Source organism: Mustelus asterias, chromosome 20 (genome assembly GCF_964213995.1).
Source record: "Mustelus asterias chromosome 20, sMusAst1.hap1.1, whole genome shotgun sequence".
Classification (NCBI taxonomy): Eukaryota; Metazoa; Chordata; class Chondrichthyes; order Carcharhiniformes; family Triakidae; genus Mustelus; species Mustelus asterias.
Genome location: NC_135820.1, coordinates 81,614,598 through 81,640,830, shown reverse-complemented (window position 1 = coordinate 81,640,830; position 26,233 = coordinate 81,614,598). Strand labels below are relative to the sequence as shown.

General features: G+C 52.2%; 2 protein-coding genes across 2 annotated transcripts in view; one reads left to right on the top strand and one right to left on the bottom strand.

Annotated features, from left to right (window-relative positions):
* LOC144508694 (CMP-N-acetylneuraminate-beta-galactosamide-alpha-2,3-sialyltransferase 2-like) overlaps positions 1-26,233 on the bottom strand; it is a 556,023-nt gene that overhangs the window by 476,529 nt on the left and 53,261 nt on the right. The window lies entirely within an intron of this gene.
* The window catches only part of mtss1 (MTSS I-BAR domain containing 1), a 138,957-nt gene that overhangs the window by 102,784 nt on the left and 9,940 nt on the right, over positions 1-26,233 (top strand). The window contains exons 11-14 of the mRNA XM_078236090.1: positions 3,089-3,208; positions 21,352-21,522; positions 22,344-22,509; positions 24,560-24,586. Coding sequence (XP_078092216.1) covers positions 3,089-3,208; positions 21,352-21,522; positions 22,344-22,509; positions 24,560-24,586 — 484 coding nt within the window. The remainder of the gene's footprint in view (positions 1-3,088; positions 3,209-21,351; positions 21,523-22,343; positions 22,510-24,559; positions 24,587-26,233) is intronic.

Here is a 26,233-nt window from a genome sequence, read left to right as displayed (position 1 = left end):
AATTGAACCCAGGTCCCTGGCGCTGTGAGACGGCAGTGCTAACCACTGTGCCACCGAGCCGCCCTGGGTCCCTGGCGCTGTGAGACGGCAGTGCTAACCACTGTGCTACCGAGCCACCCTGGGTCCCTGGCGCTGTGAGGCAGCAGTGCTAGCCGCTGTGCCACCATGCTGCCCAGCTTCATCTCCAACTCCACTCTCTGACCAGCTGCCTGTATCCCGTGATTTCCTGAGAGAGCTGTCTACCCCAGCCTGAAATACATTAACCGATGGAGCAGTCTACCCCAGCCTGAAATACATTAACCGATGGAGCATCTACTACCCCCTGGGGTCAAGAATTCCAAAGATTCACAAATCTTTGAAGAAATTTCTCCTCACCTCAGTCCTAAATGACCAGCTCCTTATCCTGAGACTGTCCCCCATGGTTTAGATTCTCTGACCAGCAGAAACAATCTCTCAGCATCCACCCCATCAAACTCTTCAGAATCTTGTAGCTTTAAATGAGATCATCTCATTATTCTAAACTCCAAACAATATAAACCCAATTTACTCAGTATCGCATCATAGGACACCCCCTCATCCCAGGGACCAGTTTAACCTCGGGTCACTGTCTGTGTGGAGTCTGCACATTCTCCCCATGTCTGCGTGGTTTTTCCTCCGGGTGCTCCGGTTTCTCCCCTCATTCTAAAGATGTACGGGTTAGGTGGATTGACCTTGCTAAATTGCCCCTCAGAGTCCCAGGATGTGTGGGTTAGGGGGACTAGCAGGGTAAATATGTGGGGTTATAGGAATAAGGCCTGGGTGGGATGTTCTGTCTGAGAGGTGGTGCAGACCCGATGGACCGAATGGCCTCCTTCTTCACTGAAGGGATTCTATGATGGTGAATCTTGGCTGCATTGTCTCCAATACATTTCTTAAATGTGGAGACCAAAACCACATACAGTATTCCAATTCGCTTGCAATAAAGGCTGAAACAGCTTAGAGAGAGGTTGATAAGTATTTGGAATAGAGAAATGTAAAAGGTGCAGGATAGGATCCTGGGAAGTGAGCAGTGAGAATTGGTAGAGGCACGATGCTGAATGGCCTCTTTCAGTGCTGGAACATTCTATAATCCTATATGAGGAGAGTTGTACCAACGTGGCTAGTTTATTGAGTTTAAATAGTGTTTATTCATGTCTGGAGCAGGTGTCTGGAGACCCCTTTACTGTTTTGGATGCGATGTGATGTATCTGTCAGAGACGTCGCATAAAACTCTCCGACTGCTGCATTAGAGTAACGCTGATTGCCAAGTATTTCACAGCAGTTCCACCCGCTTGTTGCTGTGATGGTACAAATGAGGTTTGCTATGTCATTTCAATACAAAATGACAGCTTCAAGATATAGCACACAAGAAGGTGCTCCTCAAATACTAAATAGGTGGGTAAGTATAATATATTGAAAATGTAGTGCCTGCCTTAATTTATCTCCCAGCCCTTCAGCAAAACACATAAGAGCAAGATCAGGACTGGAGGCCATAAATATAAGGCAGTCATCAGTAAATCCAATCGGGAATCCAGTAGAAAGTTCTTTACCCAGAGAGTGGTGAGAATGTGGATCTCACTCCCACAGGGAGTGGTTACAATGAATAGTCTGGATACATACAAGGGGAAGCTGGATAAATGCAAGAGGGAGGAAGGAATAGAAGAAAATGCTGATAGGGTGAGGTGAAGAGGGACAGGAGAAGGCTGGTGACAGGAGAAGGCTGGTGTGGAACAGAAACACTAGCACATTGCAGTTGGGCCGAATGGCCTGTTTCTGTGCTGTTAATACTGTGCATCTCCTCTGCTCAGCTGGTTCTCTGGTTGCCAGCTTGTTTGTTATTTAATTATGAATATTGAATATTAAAATCGAGGAAGTGTGTGACCTCAGAATGGGGACTGGATGACCTCAGTGTGCCCTGGTGAATTATTTCTCACCCTCCAGTCCAGTTCTGAAGATGACCCTTGTTGTGACTTGGCCTGTGCAATGAGGCTGATCTGGAGCCCGTGGGCGGTTCACCAGGGGCAGCGGGATGAGTGTCGGAGGATCCCTGGGTTAGGGGTGATAATGAAAGCATGTGGACAAGTTGGAGCTCCGCTCTCCAGAATGGATTGTTTAAAGAGAAGATAAACATTTAATAACGAGGGCATTTAAAATGAGTGAAATTCCTTTCACTGAGGCGGCTCAAATAATTTTTGATTTAATTTATTATTGTCACATGTATTAACATACAGTGAAAAGTATTGTTTCTTGCGCGCTATACAGATAAAGCATACCATTCACAGAGAAGGAAACAGTCGTAGCTAGAGTGTAGGGAAAGATCAACTTAATGCAAGGTAAGTCCATTCAAAAGTGACAGCAACAGTGAAGAAGCTGTTCTTGAGTCGATTGGTACGTGACCTCAGACTTTTGTATCTTTTTCCCGACGGAAGAAGGTGGAAGAGAGAATGTTGAATTTGCCCAGGATCCCAAAGGGAAATGACATTTGATCTGTTCCAGATTGAATCTGGAATCCTCAGCAGGGTCCGCGATGCACCTTCTGTGTCAATATAGACCCTCCCATACACTCTTCCACCATCTCGCCCCCATCCCTGCTTCAGATAACACCCCTCCTCAAATCCAAACCCCTTCCTAGGTTAGCCCCCCCCCATCCCAGTGGTGCTTTACATGTGCCACCTTGAAAGACAGGCGAGAGTGCAGACAAACTTTCTCCACCTGGCAAGCACTTTCAGCAGCTCCCTGATCTCCAGGGGCGTGGGGAGGGAAGGGAGGTTTAGGGGGGGGAGTGGGGAGGGGTTACGGGGTAGGGGGGAGGTTTCTGGGGATAGTGGTTGAGTGCGTGTGTGTGCGTGTGCATGTGTGTTTGTGCAGTGACGATTTATTCCATGCTATACCTGTGTATTGCTGCCACCGTCATTCACTCAGCTGCTGCAGGCTATTCCTGGACGTTCAAAGGCTTTAACAGAATACATGTATACGATTATGATTTCTAATCTTTCTCCTTCCTTTCTCTCTCTCTTCCTCCCTTTCTCTCTTTCCTATTTTTTGCTTTAATTATTGGTTTAACCTGCAGACGTCTACCAGTTCCGCATCCTCCGAGGCTTCCGAAGCTTGGAGGTCGTTTAGCGAATGCAGCTCTCCCACTTCTCTCTGCTCTGGCTCCAAGACTGGGCTGTGGGCAGCAACCAGCAAGGTGATAACAGCCTGTTCCAAGCCAGGTTTGAGTGATGGGTGCTGAGGGAGGGTCAGAGTGAAGCACGGGGGACTGGCTTCCTCCCAGCTTGTGTAACTATGGAGCAGGAATAACTAGAACAGAGCTTGTGGTAACATGTCGGGATGGGGCGTGATGGGTGCTGTGTCATATCTGGCTGGGATCTTCCTATTCCCCTTGTGGCTCCTTTCGCTTTAGGAGCCCAGCACACTTTAGAGGATGGGGAGGCGAGAGGATAATGACGAGGAGCGGGGTTGGGGGTGACTGAGGGTATTTTCAGAGAGTGGAGGCTGAAGCAGTCAGTGGAGTGAAGGGAGTTGGCAGGAGGATGTGACACACACACGTTGCTGAGCTGTTTGATAATGATAATGGATGGACCAGCATCGGTCTGACTGGAACTAGTGGCACTAATTAATTGTTAGCTCTATCAGTTTCTCCAGCCCAGCCTTCAGGGACATTTTCCTTTCTTCTTTCTGTGGGATCTTTGTCAGTTTCTCCTGGTTTTATTTCTGTTTCTTCATCCTGTTCAGTTCCACAGAAAGTGAGTGAGTGGGGTGGGGGCTGAGTGAGTGGGGTGGGGGCTGAGTGAGTGGGGTGGGGGCTGAGTGAGTGGGGTGGGGGCTGAGTGAGTGGGGTGGGGGCTGAGTGAGTGGGGTGGGGGCTGAGTGAGTGGGGTGGGGGCTGAGTGAGTGGGGTGGGGGCTGAGTGAGTGGGGTGGGGGCTGAGTGAGTGGGGTGGGGGCTGAGTGAGTGGGGTGGGGGCTGAGTGAGTGGGGTGGGGGCTGAGTGAGTGGGGTGGGGGCTGAGTGAGTGGGGTGGGGGCTGAGTGAGTGGGGTGGGGGCTGAGTGAGTGGGGTGGGGGCTGAGTGAGTGGGGTGGGGGCTGAGTGAGTGGGGTGGGGGCTGAGTGAGTGGGGTGGGGGCTGAGTGAGTGGGGTGGGGGCTGAGTGAGTGGGGAGGGGGCTGAGTGAGTGGGGAGGGGGCTGAGTGAGTGGGGAGGGGGCTGAGTGAGTGGGGAGGGGGCTGAGTGAGTGGGGAGGGGGCTGAGTGAGTGGGGAGGGGGCTGAGTGAGTGGGGAGGGGGCTGAGTGAGTGGGGAGGGGGCTGAGTGAGTGGGGAGGGGGCTGAGTGAGTGGGGAGGGGGCTGAGTGAGTGGGGAGGGGGCTGAGTGAGTGGGGAGGGGGCTGAGTGAGTGGGGAGGGGGCTGAGTGAGTGGGGAGGGGGCTGAGTGAGTGGGGAGGGGGCTGAGTGAGTGGGGAGGGGGCTGAGTGAGTGGGGAGGGGGCTGAGTGAGCGGGGAGGGGGCTGAGTGAGCGGGGTGGGGGCTGAGTGAGCGGGGTGGGGGCTGAGTGAGCGGGGTGGGGGCTGAGTGAGCGGGGTGGGGGCTGAGTGAGCGGGGTGGGGGCTGAGTGAGCGGGGTGGGGGCTGAGTGAGCGGGGTGGGGGCTGAGTGAGCGGGGTGGGGGCTGAGTGAGCGGGGTGGGGGCTGAGTGAGCGGGGTGGGGGCTGAGTGAGCGGGGTGGGGGCTGAGTGAGCGGGGTGGGGGCTGAGTGAGCGGGGTGGGGGCTGAGTGAGCGGGGTGGGGGCTGAGTGAGCGGGGTGGGGGCTGAGTGAGCGGGGAGGGGGCTGAGTGAGCGGGGAGGGGGCTGAGTGAGCGGGGAGGGGGCTGAGTGAGCGGGGAGGGGGCTGAGTGAGCGGGGAGGGGGCTGAGTGAGCGGGGAGGGGGCTGAGTGAGCGGGGAGGGGGCTGAGTGAGCGGGGAGGGGGCTGAGTGAGCGGGGAGGGGGCTGAGTGAGCGGGGAGGGGGCTGAGTGAGCGGGGAGGGGGCTGAGTGAGCGGGGAGGGGGCTGAGTGAGCGGGGAGGGGGCTGAGTGAGCGGGGAGGGGGCTGAGTGAGCGGGGAGGGGGCTGAGTGAGCGGGGAGGGGGCTGAGTGAGCGGGGAGGGGGCTGAGTGAGCGGGGAGGGGGCTGAGTGAGCGGGGAGGGGGCTGAGTGAGCGGGGAGGGGGCTGAGTGAGCGGGGAGGGGGCTGAGTGAGCGGGGAGGGGGCTGAGTGAGCGGGGAGGGGGCTGAGTGAGCGGGGAGGGGGCTGAGTGAGCGGGGAGGGGGCTGAGTGAGCGGGGAGGGGGCTGAGTGAGCGGGGAGGGGGCTGAGTGAGCGGGGAGGGGGCTGAGTGAGCGGGGAGGGGGCTGAGTGAGCGGGGAGGGGGCTGAGTGAGCGGGGAGGGGGCTGAGTGAGCGGGGAGGGGGCTGAGTGAGCGGGGAGGGGTCTGAGTGAGCGGGGAGGGGTCTGAGTGAGCGGGTGGAGAGGGGGCTGAGTGAGCGGGTGGAGAGGGGGCTGAGTGAGCGAGTGGGGAGGGGGCTGAGTGAGCGAGTGGGGAGGGGGCTGAGTGAGCGAGTGGGGAGGGGGCTGAGTGAGCGAGTGGGGAGGGGGCTGAGTGAGCGAGTGGGGAGGGGGCTGAGTGAGCGAGTGGGGAGGGGGCTGAGTGAGCGAGTGGGGAGGGGGCTGAGTGAGCGAGTGGGGAGGGGGCTGAGTGAGCGAGTGGGGAGGGGGCTGAGTGAGCGAGTGGGGAGGGGGCTGAGTGAGCGAGTGGGGAGGGGGCTGAGTGAGCGAGTGGGGAGGGGGCTGAGTGAGCGAGTGGGGAGGGGGCTGAGTGAGCGAGTGGGGAGGGGGCTGAGTGAGCGAGTGGGGAGGGGGCTGAGTGAGCGAGTGGGGAGGGGGCTGAGTGAGCGAGTGGGGAGGGGGCTGAGTGAGCGAGTGGGGAGGGGGCTGAGTGAGCGAGTGGGGAGGGGGCTGAGTGAGCGAGTGGGGAGGGGGCTGAGTGAGCGAGTGGGGAGGGGGCTGAGTGAGCGAGTGGGGAGGGGGCTGAGTGAGCGAGTGGGGAGGGGGCTGAGTGAGCGAGTGGGGAGGGGGCTGAGTGAGCGAGTGGGGAGGGGGCTGAGTGAGCGAGTGGGGAGGGGGCTGAGTGAGCGAGTGGGGAGGGGGCTGAGTGAGCGAGTGGGGAGGGGGCTGAGTGAGCGAGTGGGGAGGGGGCTGAGTGAGCGAGTGGGGAGGGGGCTGAGTGAGCGAGTGGGGAGGGGGCTGAGTGAGCGAGGGGGGAGGGGGCTGAGCGAGCGAGGGGGGAGGGGGCTGAGCGAGCGAGGGGGGAGGGGGCTGAGCGAGCGAGGGGGGAGGGGGCTGAGCGAGCGAGGGGGGAGGGGGCTGAGCGAGCGAGGGGGGAGGGGGCTGAGCGAGCGAGGGGGGAGGGGGCTGAGCGAGCGAGGGGGGAGGGGGCTGAGCGAGCGAGGGGGGAGGGGGCTGAGCGAGCGAGGGGGGAGGGGGCTGAGCGAGCGAGGGGGGAGGGGGCTGAGCGAGCGAGGGGGGAGGGGGCTGAGCGAGCGAGGGGGGAGGGGGCTGAGCGAGCGAGGGGGGAGGGGGCTGAGCGAGCGAGGGGGGAGGGGGCTGAGCGAGCGAGGGGGGAGGGGGCTGAGCGAGCGAGGGGGGAGGGGGCTGAGCGAGCGAGGGGGGAGGGGGCTGAGCGAGCGAGGGGGGAGGGGGCTGAGCGAGCGAGGGGGGAGGGGGCTGAGCGAGCGAGGGGGGAGGGGGCTGAGCGAGCGAGGGGGGAGGGGGCTGAGCGAGCGAGGGGGGAGGGGGCTGAGCGAGCGAGGGGGGAGGGGGCTGAGCGAGCGAGGGGGGAGGGGGCTGAGCGAGCGAGGGGGGAGGGGGCTGAGCGAGCGAGGGGGGAGGGGGCTGAGCGAGCGAGGGGGGAGGGGGCTGAGCGAGCGAGGGGGGAGGGGGCTGAGCGAGCGAGGGGGGAGGGGGCTGAGCGAGCGAGGGGGGAGGGGGCTGAGCGAGCGAGGGGGGAGGGGGCTGAGCGAGCGAGGGGGGAGGGGGCTGAGCGAGCGAGGGGGGAGGGGGCTGAGCGAGCGAGGGGGGAGGGGGCTGAGCGAGCGAGGGGGGAGGGGGCTGAGCGAGCGAGGGGGGAGGGGGCTGAGCGAGCGAGGGGGGAGGGGGCTGAGCGAGCGAGGGGGGAGGGGGCTGAGCGAGCGAGGGGGGAGGGGGCTGAGCGAGCGAGGGGGGAGGGGGCTGAGCGAGCGAGGGGGGAGGGGGCTGAGCGAGCGAGGGGGGAGGGGGCTGAGCGAGCGAGGGGGGAGGGGGCTGAGCGAGCGAGGGGGGAGGGGGCTGAGCGAGCGAGGGGGGAGGGGGCTGAGCGAGCGAGGGGGGAGGGGGCTGAGCGAGCGAGGGGGGAGGGGGCTGAGCGAGCGAGGGGGGAGGGGGCTGAGCGAGCGAGGGGGGAGGGGGCTGAGCGAGCGAGGGGGGAGGGGGCTGAGCGAGCGAGGGGGGAGGGGGCTGAGCGAGCGAGGGGGGAGGGGGCTGAGCGAGCGAGGGGGGAGGGGGCTGAGCGAGCGAGGGGGGAGGGGGCTGAGCGAGGGGGGAGGGGGCTGAGCGAGGGGGGAGGGGGCTGAGCGAGGGGGGAGGGGGCTGAGCGAGGGGGCTGGGGGCTGAGTGAGGGGACTGAGTGAGGGGGGAGGGGGCTGAGTGAGTGGGTGGGGAGTGGACACATTCCACTAGAAATCTGCCAATCTCCCGGGCAGCAAGAAATGGCTAAACTCCAAACCAAATTGGAGAACGAATATCAAGGGAATGGATTTCTGCAGCAGGAGAGGTGACTGAAACGAGTCAAGGAGGTCGATTTAACCCCGAATTCCCTGCAGTACCTGACTCCACCCAAGCAGAAACTGCTGGAGCCCAGACTGAAACAGGGAGGAATTCAACAAATAAATTACCACAAGAGAAAACGCTGGAAAATCTCAGCGGGTCTGGCAGCATCTGGAAGGAGAGAAAAGAGCCGACGTTTCGAGTCCAGACGACCCTTTGTCAAAACTAAAAGGCAGAGAAAGTGTGAGATATTTATACTGCAGGGGGAGGGAATGAAAGATGAGTCATAGCCACAGAAACCAGGGAAAAGACTGATAATGGCAGCCCACAGAGAGAATAATGGATGTGAATGGCCAAATGGCAGAGAAGCTGTGACAGATAAAGGTGGGTGGGGGGGGTGAATGGATGGGACGGTGGGGGGGGGTGAATGGATGGGACGGTGGGGGGTGAATGGATGGGACGGTGGGGGGTGAATGGATGGGACGGTGGGGGGTGAATGGATGGGACGGTGGGGGGTGAATGGATGGGACGGTGGGGGGTGAATGGATGGGACGGTGGGGGGTGAATGGATGGGACGGTGGGGGGTGAATGGATGGGACGGTGGGGGGTGAATGGATGGGACGGTGGGGGGTGAATGGATGGGACGGTGGGGGGTGAATGGATGGGACGGTGGGGGGTGAATGGATGGGACGGTGGGGGGTGAATGGATGGGACGGTGGGGGGTGAATGGATGGGACGGTGGGGGGTGAATGGATGGGATGGTGGGGGGTGAATGGATGGGACGGTGGGGGGTGAATGGATGGGACGGTGGGGGGTGAATGGATGGGACGGTGGGGGGTGAATGGATGGGACGGTGGGGGGTGAATGGATGGGACGGTGGGGGGTGAATGGATGGGACGGTGGGGGGTGAATGGATGGGACGGTGGGGGGTGAATGGATGGGACGGTGGGGGGTGAATGGATGGGACGGTGGGGGGTGAATGGATGGGACGGTGGGGGGTGAATGGATGGGACGGTGGGGGGTGAATGGATGGGACGGTGGGGGGTGAATGGATGGGACGGTGGGGGGTGAATGGATGGGACGGTGGGGGGTGAATGGATGGGACGGTGGGGGGTGAATGGATGGGACGGTGGGGGGTGAATGGATGGGACGGCGGGGGGGTGAATGGATGGGACGGCGGGGGGGGGGAATGGATGGGACAGAGGTAAGATTTAGAAAAGAAGCAAAGGGGGAGAAAAGATAAGGGAAGGGGCGTAAAGTGGAGGCGGGGAAGAAAAATGAAGAAAGACAAAATAAAAGGTAGAGAACAGTAAAAAATTAAATAAAATAGAACGAAAACAAAAGGTCGAGGTGGGGCAGAGCAAATCATCTGAAGTTGTTGAATTCAGCAAATCAGCTTCTACTGCATCAGATGACCGTGTGTTCTATAACACTGGGGTACAGTACTGGTAGGGACGGGATGTCACTATAACACTGAGGTACAGTACTGGTGGGATTCGGTCTGTCACTGTATAACAGTGGGGTACAGTACTGGTGGTGACGGGTCTGTCACTGTATAACACTGGAGTACAGTACTGGTGAGGACGGGTCTGTCACTGTATAACACTGGGGTACAGTACTGTGGGGACGGGTCTGTCATTGTATAACACTGGGATCTACTGGTGGGGACGGGTCGGTCACTGTATAACACTGGGATACAGTACTGTGGGGACGGGTCTGTCATTGTATAACACTGGGATCTACTGGTGGGGATGGGTCGGTCACTGTATAACACTGGGATACAGTACTGGTGGGGACGGGTCTGTCACTGTATAACACTGGGGTACAGTACTGCTGGGGATGGGTCTGTCACTGTATAACACTGAGGTACAGTACTGGTGGGGACGGGTCTGTCACTGTATAACACTGAGGTACAGTACTGGTGGGGACGGGTCTGTCACTGTATAACACTGAGGTACAGTACTGGTGGGGACGGGTCTGTCACTGTATAACACTGGGGTACAGTACTGGTGGGGACGGGTCTGTCACTGTATAACACTGGGGTACAGTACTGCTGGGGATGGGTCTGTCACTGTATAACACTGGCGTACAGTACTGGTGGGAACGGGTCTGTCACTGTATAACACTGGGGTACAGTACTGGTGGGGACGGGTCTGTCACTCTATAACACTGGGGTACAGTACTGGTGGGGACGGGTCTGTCACTGTATAACACTGGGGTACAGTACTGGTGGGGACGGGTCTGTCACGGTATAACACTGGGGTTCAGTACTGGTGGGGATGGGTCTGTCACTGTATAACACTGGGGTACAGTACTGGTGGGGACGGGTCTGTCACTGTATAACACTGGGGTACAGTACTGGTGGTGACGGGTCTGTCACTGTATAACACTGGGGTTCAGTACTGGTGGGGACTGGTCTGTCACTAACACTGGGGTACAGTACTGGTGGGGACGGGTCTGTCACTATAACACTGGGGTACAGTACTGATGGGGACGGGTCTGTCGCTGTATAACACTGGGGTACAGTACTGGTGGGGACGGGCCTGTCACTGTATAACACTGGGATACAGTACTGGTGGGGACGGGTCTGTCACTGTATAACACTGGGGTACAGTACTGGTGGGGACGGGTCTGTCACTGTATAACACTGGGATACAGTACTGGTGGGGACGGGTCTGTCACTGTATAACACTCGGATACAGTACTGGTGGGGATGGGTCTGTCACTGTATAACACTGAGGTACAGTACTGGTGGGGACGGGTCTGTCACTGTATAACACTGGGGTACAGTACTGGTGGGGACGGGTCTGTCACTGTATAACACTGGGGTACAGTACTGGTGGGGACGGGTCTGTCACTGTATAACACTGGGGTACAGTACTGGTGGGGACTGGTCTGTCACGGTATAACACTGGTTCAGTACTGGTGGGGATGGGTCTGTCACTGTATAACCCTGGGGTACAGTACTGGTGGGGACGGGTCTGTCACTGTATAACACTGAGGTACAGTACTGGTGGTGACGGGTCTGTCACTGTATAACACTGGGGTTCAGTACTGCTGGGGATGGGTCTGTCACTGTATAACACTGGGGTTCAGTACTGGTGGGGACGGGTCTGTCACTGTATAACACTGGGGTACAGTACTGGTGGGGATGGGTCTGTCACTGTATAACCTGGGGTACAGTACTGGTGGGGACGGGTCTGTCACTGTATAACACTGAGGTACAGTACTGGTGGTGACGGGTCTGTCACTGTATAACCCTGGGGTACAGTACTGGTGGGGACGGGTCTGTCACTGTATAACACTGAGGTACAGTACTGGTGGTGACGGGTCTGTCACTGTATAACCCTGGGGTACAGTACTGGTGGGGACGGGTCTGTCGCTGTATAACACTGGGGTACAGTACTGGTGGTGATGGGTCTGTCACTGTATAACCCTGGGGTACAGTACTGGTGGTGACGGGTCTGTCACTGTATAACACTGGGGTTCAGTACTGGTGGGGACTGGTCTGTCAGTTGATGGTAATTGAACTGGTTGAAGTGACGGATTATAAATTAAGGATATAAGATTTCTGCAGATGGTGATGTGATGATTCGGGGTGTTAGATTCTGTAATTTTGCTGCTTGCTGATACCTGTACATTGATCCTAGAAACATCCCTGGGGGTGGTTGGAATCATCCCTGTTCCATATTCCTCAGTCTGTATTAGTGGACAGAATGTCTTGGATAATGCAAGATGTGCATGACAAGCCCACCACCTCCTGAAGCCGCTCAATATAGACACTGTGCTGGCTGTGTCTCTTTACCCTCACTTTCCCACAGTATAAACCTGTTAGTTCTGCTGTGCAGTAACTGCTTGATAATGCAGTCAGCGTGCTCCCACTGGAGGTTAGTCATAGTGGCTGGCATATCCACTGTAGCTCGACAACATTGATCCCAGCCCAAGCCACTCGCCAATAATCTGGTCCTCTGCTAAACTGGCTTCCACCAGAACCTCTTGGTTTCAGATCTCCTTCCTGCCTTGATCTAAAGTTGGATATGAGTTCAGTAAGAGTTGAGTGCAGTGGCTCTAATCATTGAGCCTGTGTCAGGCCAGCACCAATCCTCTGATGGTTGTAGTCTTATGTAGCACACAGGAAAATGATCTTTGTTCATCAGCTCCGTGAAGGATTCACATTGGAGCAGCCACGATGCTGAGGAAGTCGTGGATAGCACGTTCAGTGAGTTGGTCACACCACAGATAAACATTACTGAGAGGGATAGGGAATGGATGACCACCGGACAGAGGAAGAGTAGGAAGGCAGTGCAGGGATCCCCTGCAGTCATCTCCTTCCAAAACAGATATACCATTTTGGATACTGTTGGGCGAGATGGCTTACCAGGGGAAGGTGGTGGCAGCCAGGTTCATGGCACCGTGGCTAGCTCTGCTGCACAGGAGCGCAGGATAAAGAGGGGCAGAGCTATAGTGATAGGGGACTCAATTGTCAGGGGAATAGACAGGCGTTCCTGCAGATGTAAATGAAACTCCAGGTCTCCCCTGGTGCAAGGGTCAAGAATGTCTTGAAGCGCCTGCAAGGTACTCTGGAGGGGGCGGGTGAACAGCCAGCTGTCGTGATGCATATAGGCACCAACGATATATGTCAAAAACGAGATGAGGTCCTACAAGCTGAACTTAGGGAGTCGGGATTTAAACTAAAAAGTAGGACCTCAAAGGTCGTAATCTCAGGATTGCTACCAGTGCCACGTGCTAGTCAGAGTAGGAATGTCAGGATAGCTAAGGTGAATACGTGGCTTGAGGGATGGTGCAAGAGGGAAGGATTCAAATTCCTGGGACATTGGAACCAGTTCTGGGGGAGGTGAGACCAGTACAAATCTCACGGTCTGCACCTGGGCAGGACTGGAACCAATGTTTTAGGGGGAGTGTTTGCTCGTGCTGTTGGGGAGGGTTTAAATTAATGTGGCAGCAGGATGGGAACCGATGCATGAAGTCAGAGGGAAGTAAAGTGGGGACAGAAACAAAAGGCAGTCAGGGAAATAGTGAAAGGCAGAGAAACCAAAGTCAAAAATCAAAAAGGGCCACAGTACAGAGACTGTGGAGAACTCAGTAAATGGGTCCAGGAAGGCTAAGAGAAATAAAACACAGGGAGAGTGTACAAAACACGACTGGACAGATGGTCTGAGAAAGCAGGACAGAGAGCAAGGGAAGTCCAGATTAAACTGCATTTACTTCAATGCAAGAGGCCTGAGGGGCAAGGCAGATGAACTCAGGGCATGGATGCGTACGTGGGACTGGGATATTATAGCAATTACTGAAACATGGCTAAGGGAGGGACAGGACTGGCAGCTCAATGTTCCAGGGTACAGATGCTATAGGAAAGATAGAACAGGAGGTAAGAAAGGATGGGGGAGTTGCGTTTTTGATTAGGGAAAACATCCCGGCAGTACTGAGAGGGGATATATCCGAGGGTTCGCCCACTGAGTCAATATGCTTAGAACTGAGAAATAAGAAGGGTTGTACTACAGCCCCCCAAAGAGTCAGCGGGAAATTGAGGAGCAAATATGTAAGGAGATTACAGGTAGCTCCAAGAAAAATAGGGTGGTAACAGTAGGAGATTTTAACTTTCCCAACATTGACTGGGACAGCCACAGTATTAGAGGCTTGGATGGAGAGAAATTTGTTGAGTGTATTCAGGAGGAATTTCTCATTCAGTATGTGGATGGCCTGACTAGAGAGGGGGCAAAACCTGACCTCCTCTTGGGAAATAAGGAAGGGCAGGTGACAGAAGTGTTAGTGAGGGATCACTTTGGGACCAGTGACCATAATTCCATTAGTTTTAAGATAGCTATGGAGAATGATAGGTCTGGCCCGAAAGTTAAAATTCTAAGTTGGGGCAAGGCCAATTTTGATGATATCGGGCAGAAACTTTCAACAGTTAATTGGGGGAGTCTGTGGGAAGGCAAAGGGACGTCTGGTAAGTGGAAGGCTTTCAAAAGTGTGTTAACCAGAATTCAGGATAAGCACATTCCTTTCAGAGTGAAGGGCAAGACTGGTAGAAGTAGGGAACCCTGGATGACTTGGGATATGGAGGCCCTGGTCAAAAAGAAGAAGGAGGTATATGGCATGCATAGGCAGCTGGGATCAAGTGGATCACTTGAAGAGTATAGAGAGAAATCAGGAGGGCAAAAAGGGGACACAAGATTGCTTTGGCAGATAAGGCAAAGGAGAATCCAAAGAGCTTCTACAAATACATAAAGGGCAAAAGAGTAACTAGGGAGAGAGTAAGGCCCCTTAAGGATCAACAAGGTCACCTATGTGCAGATCCGTTAGAGATGGTTGAGATCCTAAATGAATATTTCTCACCGGTATTTATTGTTGAGAAAGACATGAATGTTAGGGAACTTGGGGAAATAAATAGCGATGTCTTTTTTATTTGACTTTGATTTATTATTGTCACATGTATTCGTATACAGCGAAAAGTATTGTTTCTTGCGTGCTATACAGACAAAGCATACCGTTCATAGAGAAGGAAAGGAGAGAGTGCATAATGTAGTGTTATAGTCATAGCTAGGGTGAAGAGAAAGATCAACTTAGTACGAGGTGGGAGTGTACATATTACAGAGAAGGAGGTGCTGGAAGTCTTGAAGCACATCAAGGTAGATAAATCCCGGGACCTGATGAAATGTATCCCAGGACGTTGTGGGAGGCTAGAGAGGAAATTGTCGGTCCTCTAGCAGAGATATTTGAATCATCGACAGCCATAAGTGAGGTGCCTGAAGATTGGAGGATAGCAAATGTTGTGCCTTTGTTTAAAAAGGGCTGCAGGGAAAAGCCTGGGAACTACAGGCCAGTGAGCCTCACATCTGTAGTGGGTAAGTTGTTAGAAGGTATTCTGAGAGACGGGATCTACAGACATTTAGAGAGGCAAGGATTGATTAGGGACAGTCAGCATGGCTTTGTGAGTGGAAAATCATGTCTCAGGAATTTGATGAGTTTTTTGAAGGGGTAACCAAGAAGGTAGATGAGGGCAGTGTGGTCGCCGTTGTCTACATGGACTTTAACAAGGTCTTTGACAAGGTACCGCATGGTAGGTTGTCGCATAAGGTGAAATCTCACGGGATCCAGGGTGAGGTATCTAAATGGATACAAAATTGACTTGATGACAGAAGACAGAGGGTGGTTATAAGAACATAAGAACTAGGAGCAGGATTGGCCATCTGGCCCCTCGAGCCTGCTCCACCATTCAATAAGATCATGGCTGATCTTTTCGTGGACTCAGCTCCACTTACCCGCCCGCACACCATAACCCTTAATTCCTTTACTGTTCAAAAAGTTATCTATCCTTGCCTTAAAAACATTCACTGAGGTAGTCTCAACTGCTTCGCTGGGCAGGGAATTCCACAGATTCACAACCCTTTGTGTGAAGAAGTTCCTCCTCAACTCAGTTCTAAATCTGCTTCCCCTTATTTTGAGGCCATGCCCCCTAGTTCTAGTTTCACCTGCCAGTGGAAACAACTTCCCTGCTTCTATCTTATCTATTCCTTTCATAATCTTATATGTTTCTATAAGATCTCCCCTCATTCTTCTGAATTCCAATGAGTATAGCCCTAGTCTACTCAGTCTCTCCTCATAAGCCAACCCTCTCAACTCCAGAATCAACCTAGTGAATCTCCTCTGCACCCGCTCCAGTGCCAGTATATCCTTTCTCAGGTAAGGAGACCAAAACTGTACACAGTACTCCAGGTGTGGCCTCACCAGCATCTTATACAGCTGCAACATAATCTCGCTGTTTTTAAACTCCATCCCTCTAGCAATGAAGGACAAAATTCCACTTGCCTTCTTAATTACCTGCTGCACCTGCAAACCAACTCCTTGAGATTCCTGCACAAGGACACCCAGGTCCCTCTGCACAGCAGCATGCTGCAATTTTTTACCATTTAAATAATAGTCCATTTTGCTGTTATTCCTACCAAAATGGATGACCTCACAGTTACCAACATTGTACTCCATCTGCCAGACCCTCGCCCACTCACTTAGACTATCTATATCCCTTTGCAGACTTTCAGCGTCCTCTGCACACTTTGCTCTTCCACCCTTCTTGGTGTCATCTGCGAATTTTGACACACTACACTTGGTCCCCAACTCCAAACCATCTATGTAAATCATAAACAATTGCGGTCCCAACACTGATCCTTGAGGCACACCACTAGTCACTGATCACCAACCAGAAAAACACCCATTTACCCCACTCTTTGTTTTCTGTTAGTTAACCAATCCTCTCTCCATGCTAATACATTTACCCGTAACACTGTGCACCTTTATCTTATGTAGCAGTCTTTGGTGCAGCACCTTGTCAAATGTGCCGCATCAAAGAGGGTTGTTTTTCAAACTGGAGGCCTGTGACCAGCGGTGTGCCTCGGGGATCGGTGCTCGGTCTAGAACTGGATGAGAATTTATGGGGCATAGTTAGTAAATTTGCAGATGACACCAAGATTGGCATAGTGGACAGTGAAAAGGTTATCTAGGATTGCAACGGGATCTTGGTCAATTGGGCCAGTGGGCTGGCGAATGGCAGATGGGGTTTAATTCAGATAAATGTGAGGTGATGCATTTTGGTAGATCAAATCTGGACAGGACTTACTCAGTTAATGATAGGGCATTGGCGAGAGTTATAGAACAAAGAGATCTGAGTATAGGTTCATAGCTCCTTGAAAGTGGAGTCACAGGTGGACGGGGTGATGAAGAAGGCATTCGGCATGGTTGGTTTCATTGGTCAGAACATTGAATACAGGAGTTGGGACGTCTTGTTGAAGTTGTACAAGACATTGGTAAGGCCACACTTGGAATACTGTGTGCAGTTCTGGTCATCCTATTATAGAAAGGATATTATTAAACTAGAAAGAGTGCAGAAAAGATTTACTAGGATGCTACCTGGACTTGATGGTTTGAGTTATAAGGAGAGGCTGGATAGAACATAGAACATAGAAAGCCACAGCACAAACAGGCCCTTCGGCCCACAAGTTGCGCCGATCACATCCCCACCTCTAGGCCTATCTATAGCCCTCTATCCCATTAAATCCCATGTACTCATCCAGAAGTCTCTTAAAAGACCCCAACGAGTTTGCCTCCACCACCACCGACGTCAGCCGATTCCACTCACCCACCACCCTCTGAGTGAAAAACTTACCCCTGACATCTCCTCTGTACCTACCCCCCAGCACCTTAAACCTGTGTCCTCTCGTAGCAACCATTTCAGCCCTTGGAAATAGCCTCTGAGAGTCTACCCTATCCAGACCTCTCAACATCTTGTAAACCTCTATCAGGTCACCTCTCATCCTTCGTCTCTCCAGGGAGAAGAGACCAAGCTCCCTCAACCTATCCTCATAAGGCATGCCCCCCAATCCAGGCAACATCCTTGTAAATCTCCTCTGCACCCTTTCAATGGCTTCAACATCTTTTCTGTAATGAGGTGACCAGAACTGCGCGCAGTACTCCAAGTGGGGTCTAACCAGGGTCCTATAAAGCTGCAGCATTATCTCCCGACTCCTAAACTCAATCCCTCGATTAATGAAGGCCAGTACGCCGTATGCCTTCTTGACCGCATCCTCCACCTGCGAGGCCGATTTAAGAGTCCTATGGACCCGGACCCCAAGGTCCTTCTGATCCTCTACACTGCTAAGAATGGTACCCTTCATATTATACTGCTGCTTCATCCCATTGGATCTGCCAAAATGGATCACCACACACTTATCCGGGTTGAAGTCCATCTGCCACTTCTCCGCCCAGTCTTGCATTCTATCTATGTCTCGCTGCAACTTCTGACATCCCTCCAAACTATCCACAACACCACCTACCTTGGTGTCGTCAGCAAACTTACCAACCCATCCCTCCACTTCCTCATCCAGGTCATTTATGAAAATGACAAACAACAAGGGTCCCAGAACAGATCCCTGGGGCACTCCACTGGTCACTGACCTCCATGCAGAGAAAGACCCCTCCACAGCCACTCTCTGCCTTCTGCAGGCAAGCCAGTTCTGGATCCACAGGGCAACAGCCCCTTGGATCCCATGCCCTCTCACTTTCTCAAGAAGTCTTGCATGGGGGACCTTATCGAACGCCTTGCTGAAGTCCATATAGACCACATCCACCGCTCTTCCTTCGTCAATGTGTTTGGTCACATTTTCAAAGAACTCAACCAGGCTCGTAGACTGGGACTTTTTTCCCTGTTGCGTAGGAGGCTTAGGAGTGATCTCCTTATGAGGGGCATAGATCAGCTGGATTGTCAATATCTTTTCCCAAAGTTAGGGGAGTCTAAAACTAGGGGGCATAGGTTTAAGGTGAGAGGGAAGAGATACAAAAGGGTCCAGAGGAGCAATTTTTGAGGGTGGTGAGTGTCTGGAACAAGCTGCCAGAGGTAGTAGTAGAGCCGGGTACAATTTTGTCTTTTAAAAAGCATTTAGACAGTTATATGGGTAAGATGGGTATAGAGGGATATGGGCCAAACGCAGGCAATTGGGACTAGCTTAGTGGTTAAAAAATGGGCGACATGGACAATTTGGGCTGAAGGGCCTGTTTCCATGCTGTAAACCTCTGACTCCCTGGACAAAGCAGAAACGTCATTTACTGAATGGCCTCCATTGCTGTACCATTCTAAAATTCTAGGAAAGAACATTTGTCACAACCCCAATGAGAAGACCCACCACCTTCTCACAGCTCATAAATACAAGCTCATCAGTGTCTGTCTCACTCAACAAATTTAACAAATAGCAGCTTCTTACGCTGGGTGAGCCTGGGGTGACATTAATTACAGAGTTTGCAATGGAATTCAGTTGATTCCCTTCTGAAGACACCAGGACTAGCAACAAGGACTAGCTAAATGGGGAATGGGAGTTTAGGGATGGTCATTTAGTAGAAGCCAGGAGTTGGCACGTGGATCTCTTACTGTGGATCAGGAGTTTAAAGGATTTATCGGAGAGCCTTCATATGTGTGGAATACTTAATTTTAGGAAAATGTGGATTGTTATTAACAGGGGGTTGGAGTTTAAGAGCCGTGGGGTTATGCTGCAACTGTACAGGACCTTGGTGAGACCGCATTTGGAATATTGCGTGCAGTTCTGGTCACCTCACTATAAGAAGGATGTGGAAGCGCTGGAAAGAGTGCAGAGGAGATTTACCAGGATGCTGCCTGGTTTGGAGTGTCGGTCTTATGAGGAAAGGTTGAGGGAGCTGGGGCTGTTCTCTCTGGAGCGGAGGAGATTGAGGGGAGACTTAATAGAGGTTTATAAAATGATGAAGGGGATAGATCGAGTGAACGTTCAAAGACTATTTCCTCGGGTGGATGGAGCTATTACGAGGGGGCATAACTATAGGATTCATGGTGGGAGATATAGGAAGGATATCAGAGGTAGGTTCTTCACGCAGAGAGTGGTTGGGGTGTGGAATGGACTGCCTGCAGTGATAGTGGAGTCAGACACTTTAGGAACATTTAAGCGGTTATTGGATAGGCACATGGAGCACACCAGGATGGTAGGGAGTGGGATAGCTTGATCTTGGTTTCAGATGAAGGTCGGCACAACATCGTGGGCCGAAGGGCCTGTTCTGTGCTGTACTGTTCTATGTTCTATGTTATGGAAACAGGAGGATCTTGATATTCAATCACATCATGGCTGACCCCTGCCTAACTCCATAAGCCCCCCTTAATCCAGTAATACCTTGGTTAACCGAAATCTTACCAATCTCTAATTTAAAATTGACTCCGAATCAGCTGCTGTGTGCAGAAGAGAGTTCCAAACTTCTACAATGCTGTAGAGTCTTTCCTAAGCCTTTCCTAATTTCGCTCCTGAAAGATCTGCCTATAAAAGCTCATAATCTCTCCTAGAAATTATCTGCAACTGGACTTACCCCATCGAGTGAGTTGAGACAGAAATAAAGTCCCCTAGTCTTAGAAAACATTTCTACCTTGAAATATTTTTGCCGGAATTTTCCAGCCGGCTGGAACTCTCAATAACTCCAGGAACGGTGTAAACCGGTGTAAAGAGCTTTGACCAGCTGGAGCCTGGCATCTGCTTCCTGGCATTCTGTTCCTTTAGATAGAGGCCAGAATTCCAATAGTGCTGATCTTCAGTACCTGTCCATGACATTTCAATCTGCACCTGAATCTCCAAGTCAGTGTTTTGAGATTTTCGCCATTGTCGAAGCCAGTGTTTATCGCTCATCATGGTTTTCTTGACAAGTTGGTGGTGAGCTGCTGCCTTTTTGAACTGCTGCAGTCCATTGTAGCAGCTTTGATGTAATTAAGTGCTTTTTATGTTGGTGTGGGACTGGAATCACGTATAGGTTGGTTCATTCTATTTTCTAAAGATGATTATTGAAGCATTTAGGGTTTTCCCAACACTCCAGATGCTTCCTGGTCACACTCTTACCAGCTTTTTATGTGCAGATTAAAAAAAACTGAATTCAGTTTGTCAAACGATCCTGGTGAAATTTGAGCTCGTGGTCTCTGAGTTGCTCGTCCAGTAACTTTACCACTTGCACTACCTACCACACACCATCTCCCCCTGGAGAGATAGCAGACATGGAGAAGTGAGGGTAGTTAACCCAAGAACACGGGAAAAGAGCAGTATGTAGCAATATGAGTAACCATACTCATCCCCTCTCCAGAGGAAGCTACTTGTAGGAAAGAGTAGGATTGGAAAAATGGGATTTGAACTGTGTTTGTGGTGACTGGGTAATGTCTTATCTTGTCGACTGCAGTCTTTACATTTTAAATTCATTTGTTCAGATTTTTTTAACAAGTATTCCTTCAGCAGATTGCTGATTGGTTGGTTCTAACTGTGAGTTTACCATCACTGGGTTGTGTCTGCAGAGATATTGGGAAAATGTTAGGAAAACGCAGAACGGATTCCAGTCGGAAGCGCAGTCCTGGAGTGCTTACCAAGCAAAGTCAGCATCTCTTGTGTTGATCAGGAGAACCTCAGTGTTGTGTCTGGGTTCTGATGGGATCTGTTCCTTGTCTCTGTATTTGAGGAAAGTCAAAAATCAGCTAGATTCCCAGGATTCAGAAGGTTAAATCAGGAGGAGTGGCTGTGTAAATGTGGCTTGTCTTGCCTTGTGTTTCAAAGATTGGGAGTGTACTCTAGCTGGCTTTCATATCCCGGGGAGATGAACTCCAGACTAACCTTTGGGGTGAGATAGTGGAATTGGAAAAATTGCAGTTTAGCATCAGTGAAGAGCAAGAAGGACTTTCCAAATGGCAATAAAAATAGTGATTAACAGGAAAAAGGGGGTTCTGTATCTCTGAACAATCACCTGAGATCAAACCCATATTCAGTTTCATAGCCCCGAGATCTCAGAGCTGTGATGTGTATCCATATCTGGCAAAGATACAAGACCAATTCCATCCTAGATGTGAAATAATTTTTAGGACCATTTACCCAACAGAATATTCAGAATATCGTATCTGAAAAATGATTAAACAATTGGTTTATTTTTAAACCAGGACTGGGCGAAGTTAGCACCAACGGAACAGCCGGCCAACAGCCTCCAGCTGAAGGAAGCGTCGTCTTATCAACTGATTGGAGAAAATGGAGGCCAAACACCAGTGGAGGCCAGCGTGTACTCACAGGCCACGGACAGACCAGCATTCACAGCAGCAACTGCTGCCTGCAAGGTATCCCAATGAAAAATAACTTGCATTTCTGTAGCAGCTTTCACCGCTTCAGGACATCCCAGAGTGTTTCACTAAATACTCTCTGAAGTATGGTCACTGTTGTGATGTAGCAAACGTGGCAGTCAATGTGCACAGCAAGATCCCACAAAGAGCAAGGTGATAAAGACCAGATAATATGTTTCTTTGTGATGTTGATTGAGAAAAAATTGTTGGCCAGGATACTGGGGAGAACTCCCCTGCCCTTCTTTAAGACTGGTGTGGGATTCGAACCAATAGGTTTCTGTGTGTGAGCTACCAACTGAGCACCTCACTGCTGACTTTACTCGGGTGAAGAGGGTCTCTCTCTTTTTCACGTATCATGACCATGGGCTGCCATTTGCTTCATGTCGGTCTAGCTTCACTCAGCAAAGTACTGCAGTGGTTTGTCTTTGCCTTCAGCAGTGTGACAGAGCACGGAATTCTCCAGCTGCCAGGTGTATTGGAGAATTCACAGGCTGATAATTTGGCCAAGTTATAAAGGCATCTTCCTTAGCTATCAATCCTGGAATGGGGCTCAGAGGCAGGGACATACCCACTGTGCCACAAGACCCATAACTCACACCTACAGGACAGGATAGCTTATTGGCAGTGGGGTTAATAAGAACATAAGAACTAGGAGCAGGAGTAGGCCATCTGGCCCCTCGAGCCTGCTCCGCCATTCAATAAGATCATGGCTGATGTGACTGATGTTTAACATTGTGTATTTTAATTCCTGTCGATTCTCACTGCTCCCAGCCAGTCCAATGCTGGCCCACTGAGTGATATTACTGTGTATATTGCAGCCACAGGTCGGAGAGATGAGCGCTCGAGAACACCTGGCCTTAACCCTGAGTCAGGGGATGAATGTGGACGCTCAGAGGAGCAGCCGGGACTCTCTGCATTGTTCTAGCGGTTACAGTACCCAGACCACCACACCATCGTGCTCAGAGGACACCATCCCCTCCCAGGGTAAGAAACTCCACACCAGTCGGCAGCAAGGACAGGCTTGGCAATTAGATCCAGTCATGTACCAGAGAGGGTACTGTAACTAAATGTTTATTTATATTACTGGATCAGTAATCCGGAGAGATGTGAGTTCAAATCCCATGATGGCAGTTATTGAATTTAAATTCAGTGGATTACATAAATCTGGAGTAAAAAGCTACTCGGTGAAAATTGGCGAGAAATTGTAATTAATTTGTTTAAAATAAACACTGTACTGCTCAACAAGGAAGTAAAGAATTAACCACATTGCTGTGGCTCTGGAGTCACATGTAGAATCCCTACAGTGCAGAAGGAGGCCATTTGGCCCATCAAGTCTGTACCGACAACAATCCCACCCAGGCCCTATGCCAAGAACACCATGTATTTACCCTGCTAGTCCTCCTGACAGCAAGGGGCAATTTAACATGGCCAATCCACCTAACCCACACATCTTTGGAGTGTGGGAGGAAACTGGAGCACCCGGAGGAAACCGGAGACACAGGGAGAATGTGCAAACACCACACAGACAGTGACCTGAGGCCAGAGTTGAATCTGGGTCCCTGGTGTTGAGGTAGCAGTGCTCACCACTGTGCCACCATGCCGCCTTGCTCTCTCCCCATCGCCCTGTATCAATCCCAAACTAATCCCACTGCCTTGCGCTCTCCTCATAGCCCTGTATCAATCCCAAACTAATCCCACTCTCTCCCCATAGCCCTGTGTCAATCCTAAAGTAATCCCACTGCCCCAGTCTCTCCTCATAGCCCTGTATCAATCCCCAAACTAATCCCACTGCCCCGCTCTCTCTGTCTTGTTTGAAAGTCTTTGATAACAGCACTGCTTCTGCTGGCTTCCATCATGACTGCATTTTGCATAGACACTAGGAATAGACCATTCGGCCCTTCGAGCCTGCTCCACCAGTCGGTATGATCACGACTGATCCTTGATCTCAATGCCATATTCCCACTTTCTCCCCATACCCCTTGATGCTGTTAAAATCTAAAACATTATCTATCCCTTTTTTGAAATACATTCAGTGATTTGGCCTGCACTGGTTCACCACCCTCTGAGTGAAGAAATGAAGGGTCGAGAGCTTCAAGTTTTTAGGTGTCCAGGTCACCAACAACCTGTCCTGGTGCCCCCCATGCCGACACTATAGTTAAGAAAGCCCCACCAACGCCTCTACTTTCTCAGAAGACTAAGGAAATTTGGCATGTCAGCTATGACTCTCACCATAGAAAGCATTCTTTCTGGTTGTATCACAGCTTGGTATGGCTCCTGCTCTGCCCAAGACCGCAAGGAACTACAAAAGGTTGTGAATGTAGCCCAATCCATCACGCAAACCAGCCTCCCATCCATTGACTCTGTCTACACTTCCCGCTGCCTCAGCAAAGCAGCCAGCATAATTAAGGACCCCACACACCCCAGACATTCTCTCTTCCACCTTCTTTCTTTGGGAAAAAGATACAAAAGTCTGAGGTCACGTACCAACCGACTCAAGAACAGCTTCTTCCCTGCTGCTGTCAGACTTTTGAATGGACTTGCCTTGCATTCAGTTGATCTCTCTCTACACCCTAGCTATGACTGTAACACTACATTCTGCACTCTCTCCTTCTCTATGAACAGCATGTTTTGTCTGTATAGCGTGCCAAATAAACCTGTTGGATTTTAACCTGGTGTTGTGAGACTTCTTACTGTGCTTACCCCAGTCCAACACCGGCATCTCCACATCCAGATTCCCCAACCAGGGAAAACATCCTCCTGCATCCAGTCTGTCCGGCCCTGTTAGAATTCAATCCGATCTCCTCTCATCCTTCCAAACTCGAGTGAATACTGACCCAGTCAAACCAATCTCCCCTCACAGGGCAGTCCCACCAGCCCCGGTATCAGCCCAGTGACCCTCCACTGCACTCCCTCCATGGCAAGTATATCCTTTCTTAGGTAGAGAGACCAAAACGGCACCAGGTGTGGATTTGAGAGTAGAAATTATTTCCGTTGTTTTGCTGACATGGTTTTGACTTTTGCGATTGTTTTACAGCAGTGAAGAAGGAACAGACCCTGATTGGTGAGTTGTAAAATTATTTATGCTATAAAAATAAATCCCAGGTTGTTGTGAAGCGGGCAGGGTCCGGCGGGGTACATCCAAGCAAAGCAGAAGTATAAATTTCTGCCACTCAGTGACCCCCTTCTGGTGGGGTTGATAGAACATAGAACATAGAAAGCCACAGCACAAACAGGCCCTTCGGCCCACAAGTTGCGCCGATCATATCCCTACCTCTAGGCCTATCTATAGCCCTCAATCCCATTAAATCCCATGTACTCATCCAGAAGTCTCTTAAAAGACCCCAACGAGTTTGCCTCCACCACCACCGACGTCAGCCGATTCCACTCACCCACCACCCTCTGAGTGAAAAACTTACCCCTGACATCTCCTCTGTACCTACCCCCCAGCACCTTAAACCTGTGTCCTCTCGTAGCAACCATTTCAGCCCTTGGAAATAGCCTCTGAGAGTCTACCCTATCCAGACCTCTCAACATCTTGTAAACCTCTATCAGGTCACCTCTCATCCTTCGTCTCTCCAGGGAGAAGAGACCAAGCTCCCTCAACCTATCCTCATAAGGCATGCCCTCCAATCCAGGCAACATCCTTGTAAATCTCCTCTGCACCCTTTCAATGGCTTCAACATCTTTCCTGTAATGAGGTGACCAGAACTGCGCGCAGTACTCCAAGTGGGGTCTAACCAGGGTCCTATAAAGCTGCAGCATTATCTCCCGACTCCTAAACTCAATCCCTCGATTAATGAAGGAGCTTTCAGATTTAGAGCAATGCAAAGCACTCATCGTGTACACAGCAAGATCCCACAATCAACAAATACCTAGGAGATGGGTGACAAATAAAATCGGTTCGTGATGAACGTTGGTGAGAACATGGGATCCTTGATCACACCCTGATCTGGAGCACAGGATCTCAGTTTACTGTCTGACCCCCAAAGGCAGCACATCCAACAGAGCAGCGGCCCTTTAATACTGCACCTCTGACAATGCAGCACTCTCTCAGTACTGACCCTCTGACAGTGCAGCACTCTCTCAGTACTGACCCTCTGACAGTGCAGCACTCCCTCAGTACTGACCCTCTGACAGTGCAGCACTCCCTCAGTACTGACCCTCTGACAGTGCAGCACTCCCTCAGTACTGACCCTCTGACAGTGCAGCACTCCCTCAGTACTGACCTTCTGACAGTGCAGCACTCCCTCAGTACTGACCCTCTGACAGTGCAGCACTCCCTCAGTACTGACCCTCTGACAATGCAGCACTCTCTCAGTACTGACCCTCTGACAGTGCAGCACTCCCTCAGTTCTGACCCTCTGACAGTGCAGCACTCCCTCAGTACTGACCCTCTGACAGTGCAGCACTCCCTCAGTACTGACCCTCTGACAGTGCAGCACTCCCTCAGTACTGACCCTCTGACAGTGCAGCACTCCCTCAGTACTGACCTTCTGACAGTGCAGCACTCCCTCAGTACTGACCCTCTGACAGTGCGGCACTCCCTCAGTACTGACCCTCTGACAGTGCGGCACTCCCTCAGTACTGACCCTCTGACAGTGCGGCACTCCCTCAGTACTGACCCTCTGACAGTGCGGCACTCCCTCAGTACTGACCCTCTGACAGTGCGGCACTCCCTCAGTACTGACCCTCTGACAGTGCGGCACTC